The sequence below is a fragment of the Sinocyclocheilus anshuiensis genome, unplaced genomic scaffold (genome assembly GCF_001515605.1).
Source record: "Sinocyclocheilus anshuiensis isolate Anshui unplaced genomic scaffold, SAMN03320099.WGS_v1.1 scaffold1497, whole genome shotgun sequence".
Classification (NCBI taxonomy): Eukaryota; Metazoa; Chordata; class Actinopteri; order Cypriniformes; family Cyprinidae; genus Sinocyclocheilus; species Sinocyclocheilus anshuiensis.
Window position 1 is genome coordinate 63,265 of NW_015543492.1, and position 4,994 is coordinate 68,258.

The following is a 4,994-nucleotide window of genomic DNA, read 5'->3' on the forward strand; positions in this document are numbered from 1 at the left end:
ACATATTCTGTTACACCAAATACACAAAATAATGATCTTTAAAAAAGCATCATATGACCCCTTTAAAAGAAAATGTGCATTACGTCTAAATTAACAATCAAATATCATTTCGTAAGTTGCATAAACAATTATGAACAACACGGCATCATGTATTTATGCATTGCTTAATACAAAGAGCTGAAGCGCCATTCACACAGATTGCCTTTAAAAACATAAGAGACGCAGTGAAAAGGAATAAACCTCCACAAATTCGTGCATGTTTTCTAAAAGTTTAAACTGTTTTAACTGCATGGCTTTCTATACATCTCGTGTGAGACACGAGTGCAGCAGTCATATTTGTCCGTCTAAAAATGCGCTGAATATGCGTTCTGTGTGAATGGCTTGCAGTGCACTGGAACATTCGCTCCCTGAAAAATCCCACAATACACCGCAAAAACTAGGGAGCATCGATGCTCACTATGCTCCCTTACCGGAAATTACGTCACATTTCTGAAGCACTAAACATAAACCATAAGCATCAGTGGAAGCATATGAATCATTGTCATTGATATCACTATCGTAATAAATACCAGAAAATATTGTGATATAGTTTTAAGCCCATATCACCCATCCCTACTCAGCATCTCTTTGACAGTCTTGTGTGCACTAGTATTTCCTTCAGGAAATGTAAATCTAGTTGTCATTGTTTGTGTGTTGTAGGGACATGAAACCAGTGCCTTGTTAATTCTCGAGAAGCTGACGGACAGAAACCTCATCAACTGCACAAACGCAGCGCTGCAGACGTAAGTCCTGTACCTGCTCTTGTGTTTGTTGTCCTCATCATCTTGGGATTATAGAGAGCTGCTTCTCTGTGTTGTGTCTCAGGCCGCTGCATGTCGCTGCTGGTAACGGACTGACGGTGGTCGTACAAGAGCTGCTGGGTAAAGGAGCCAGTGTCCTCGCCGTGGATGAGAACGGTGAGCGTTTAAAATCTCAGCCTGTAGCGTAAACGGCTACTTCTGCGTCAAAGCAGAAATATTTTATTATAATTATCCAAACTAAAACTAAAAACATAAAAATGCAATACTTATAATACAGTTAACTGCAATAAAATCAAATAAAATTATTTCTCCAGATTTTTGAAAAAAAATTTTACAAATATTTTCAATTTAATTTAATTGAACTTGCTTTACTAAAATAACTTAAACTGAAATAAAAAGGAATGACTGGCAGTCTGGTTTTAAGGGAGGAGGATGAGGCATAAAGGATTTCTTATACTATGACTACATCTGGTGGACAACCTTAGTATTACAACCTTCATCTGTCAGCTGAAATGTCTGATAGATTTTAATTTGTTGTCACTCCCCTGAGCAATGAAAATTCATGAAACTAAGCATGTTCCCTCAGAATGACACGTTCTCCATATGTAAAAAGTTTTAAATTTAAATTTTAAAGTTTGAAGCGTTGCCATGGCAACACTATTTAAGATATTAAGAATCCCTTCACAGTTTCTCATCTGCCATGTTTTGACATGATTCAGGTGAAGTAGGAAGTAAATCGGGTAAAAATAAAAGGCTGATTTCAAAATGACACACTTCCTGCTGCCAGTTGGTGGTTATAACTCATAATAGTCACATCTATGTGATCGGCCTCATACAACGAACAAACTGCTGAAGTTTAATCAAAATCAGACGATATATGCAAAAGTTATTAGACACTTTCTGTTTCTCATTTCTCGCCATAATTTTGTTGCCTTGCCATGGCCAAACCATTCAAGATATCAAAAATCCCTTCGCAATTTAGCATCCCCAATGTCTTGAGATCATGTTGACAAAGTTTGGTGGCGATCAGATAAAAACCCTAGGAGGAGTATCGCGAATTCCACAGCATGTTCTTTTCACAAAACCCTGAATAGCTGACTTCCTGTTGTGTGGAGCGCTGACTGTTAGCACGAAAGTTGTTCAGCCTGATGAGATCTATATGTGTATGAATTTTGTTGACCGTAGTTCAAACGGTGTGTGGTACAGAGCTTGTTGAAAATGGCCTTATTAAAAGGTGACCCACCCATGTGAATCTCTGTCTGGTCCTGATGAATGCAGATTCCAACATGTGTGTCAATTTTCAAGAGTTTTTGAGCAGGTTATGGCCCCCAAAATGCCCCGGAAGTTTCAAAAAATAATTTGCAAGTTCCTAAGAAAAACAATAGGGCCCTCCGGCCTGTATGGGCTTGGGCCCTAATAAAAAGTATAACAGCATCTCAATAATACTAAATAAAATGAGATTGCAAAATACTGAAATAATACTAAAATACTAAATAATGCTTTTTTAAGGACATTTTAGCAAGGATGCATTAAATTGATGAAAACTGACAGTAAAGCTTTGCCATTAGAGGAATAAATGACATTTTTAAATTAGTGCTGTCAAACGATTAATCGCGATAAATCGCATCCAAAATAAGAGTTTTTGTTTACATAATATGTGTGTGTACTGTGTATATTTATTATGCATATATACATTATATATATATTATAAAGTATATTTATTATAACACATACAGTATATATATTGAAAATATTTCCATGTATATATTTATATTCATATAATTTATATTATATATAAATATATTTAATATATGAACATAACATATTTTTCCTAAATATATGCATGTATGCGTGTGTGTGTGTGTATTTATATATACATAATAAACATACACAACACACACACACATATACAGGGCCTAAAACTTACTTTTTGCCACACCTGCCAATGGCCGGTGACATGATAAAATTTACCGGCCAAATTTTTTTTTTACCGGCCATGAAACTCTTTTTGCAAAAACAGGCAGTTATTACTACTACAATAACTAAACATATTTAAATTTTTTTGTCCTACTGGTGCATTTTGCCTCAATTTGACCTATTAATTATAGCCATTCAACATTACAGTATAATTGAAAGCCATTATTTTTAACATTTAATAGGCTCTGAAATGTATAACAACTTTTAATTTACCGTAAGTGATTTTAAAACAATATTCACAAACTATATTATATATGCATAAACTATACATATTAATCTTAATTCAAGCTATAAAAGGTCATCAGCGACCAGAACAGTCCAAAGATTTCTCTTTTTCTTTTGTTCTTTGATTTACATCAATGACAGACTTCAGCAGGTTTCACTTTAAAATCAGTGCTGTCTCTAAAACCTGATGCATATGATGCGGATCTGACACACATCCGATTTTCTCCCAACTCTTTACGGTCATTTAAGACTTTATAACTAATTTAAGACTATGTTTACAAGGTAACTCGCCAAAACCGCACATTTTGACATAATTGTGTGTGTTTTCGTCCGTCCGTCTAAAGAGGCTCAGCGTATGTGTAACTTACAGTTCAGCAGGTTTCACTTTAAAATCAGCGCTGTCTCTTTAAAGCCTGATGCATATGACGCGGATCTGACACACATCTGATTTTCTCCCAACTCTTTATGGTCATTTAAGACTTTATAACTCATTTAGGAATACGTTTACAAAGTAACTCGCCAAAACCGTGCATTTTGACATAATTGTGTGTGTTTTCGTACAGACGAACGTGCAGCCTTTCAAACTATACTTCACTGCACCATTTAGGCGGCGTAACCCCAGGTATGTGTCGCCGCAATCTCAGGTTATGAAGAATAAAGAAGGGAAAAGTTAATCTTCCGAAATGAAGCAGCAAAATCTTCTCAGGTAAAAGTTATTAGCTTCGGAAAATATTATTTTATTCGCTTATGTCAGAAACAGTGAATCTCTTTAAAAACTGGCTGTTGTTTTCACTTAATTGCATTGTTATAATTAGTAAAAGTTGTACCCGCCAACTGTCGACTGTCACTGTTACATATACTCGCCAACGCTTATTTTTACGCTCATTTGACGCTTGGCGAGTGTTAATTTTAGGCCCGGCACATATATTATCTAAACAAAAACTTTTATTTTGGATGCGATTAATCGCGATTAATCGTTTGACAGCACTATTTAACATATATTAAAATAGAAAACAGTTCTGAATTGTAATCATATTTCACAATACTGTTTTTACTGCATTTATGATCAAATAAATGCAGCCTTGTGAGCAGAAGGAGACTACTTTTAAGAACAATTTAAAACCCCTTGAGGTTCGTCGATTTTTGTTTTTCATGCCTAAATCTTTAATGATTTAATAGTTTAAATAATTATTAAAATTATTATTTAAAAATTGTTTATTTTGTTTTAATATTTCTATATAATATATTTACTGTTGTATATTTATTTTCTCCATTTCAGGTATATCACCCCATTTAACATTCTATATTTTAATATTAAAAGTAGCAAATGTGTTTTATAAATACTGTAAATGCTCGACTAGCTTTGACTATATTTCTCTAGTTATTTTCCAGTCTATAAACAAGTGTATATAATATATATTTTTTTGTTATTAGCGAGCAGTGTTGGGCAGTAACTAATAACTTAGTTACTGTAATAATATTACTTTTTGCAGTAACTAGTAGTGTAACTAATTACTAATACGATTTCAGTAATAATATTACAGTTACCATCCATAAAACAGCTTAGTTACTTAGTTACTTTTGATGCCTCAACCCCGCTGATTTAAAATCCAACAATCAAATAATTCCTAGATTTATTTTCATAATTTTCATGACTCGCACATGCATGTGATGTCCCCAGTGCAGCAGGCGAGCTTGGAATATGGAAAAGCTTACATTCAGCAGATAGAAATATTGCATTATATTGATTTTGTCAGGAAAAAAGATGATCTGAGCACTGTTCTGTAAGTCGTGGCTTTACTTTACTCTGGCATTACATCCCACCCACATCCCTCTGATCAGCATGTGGTACATTATATTACTATAATTAAAAATCTTTTTGGAAAATTTAAATTTCTTACAAACTTAATGAAATATAATCGTATATGGGTAACGGAGAAATGACAATTAGCTTCAAGCTACACATGACAATTAATGAGATTAATACAACAC

The 4,994-nt window shown here is 34.0% G+C and overlaps 1 protein-coding gene across 1 annotated transcript in view; it reads left to right on the plus strand.

Moving 5' to 3' along the window:
- The window catches only part of LOC107694737 (serine/threonine-protein phosphatase 6 regulatory ankyrin repeat subunit A-like), a 46,059-nt gene that overhangs the window by 36,343 nt on the left and 4,722 nt on the right, over positions 1-4,994 (plus strand). Inside the window, exons 27-28 of the mRNA XM_016494417.1 lie at positions 700-782; positions 865-956. Of these exons, the coding sequence (XP_016349903.1) occupies positions 700-782; positions 865-956 (175 nt within the window). The remainder of the gene's footprint in view (positions 1-699; positions 783-864; positions 957-4,994) is intronic.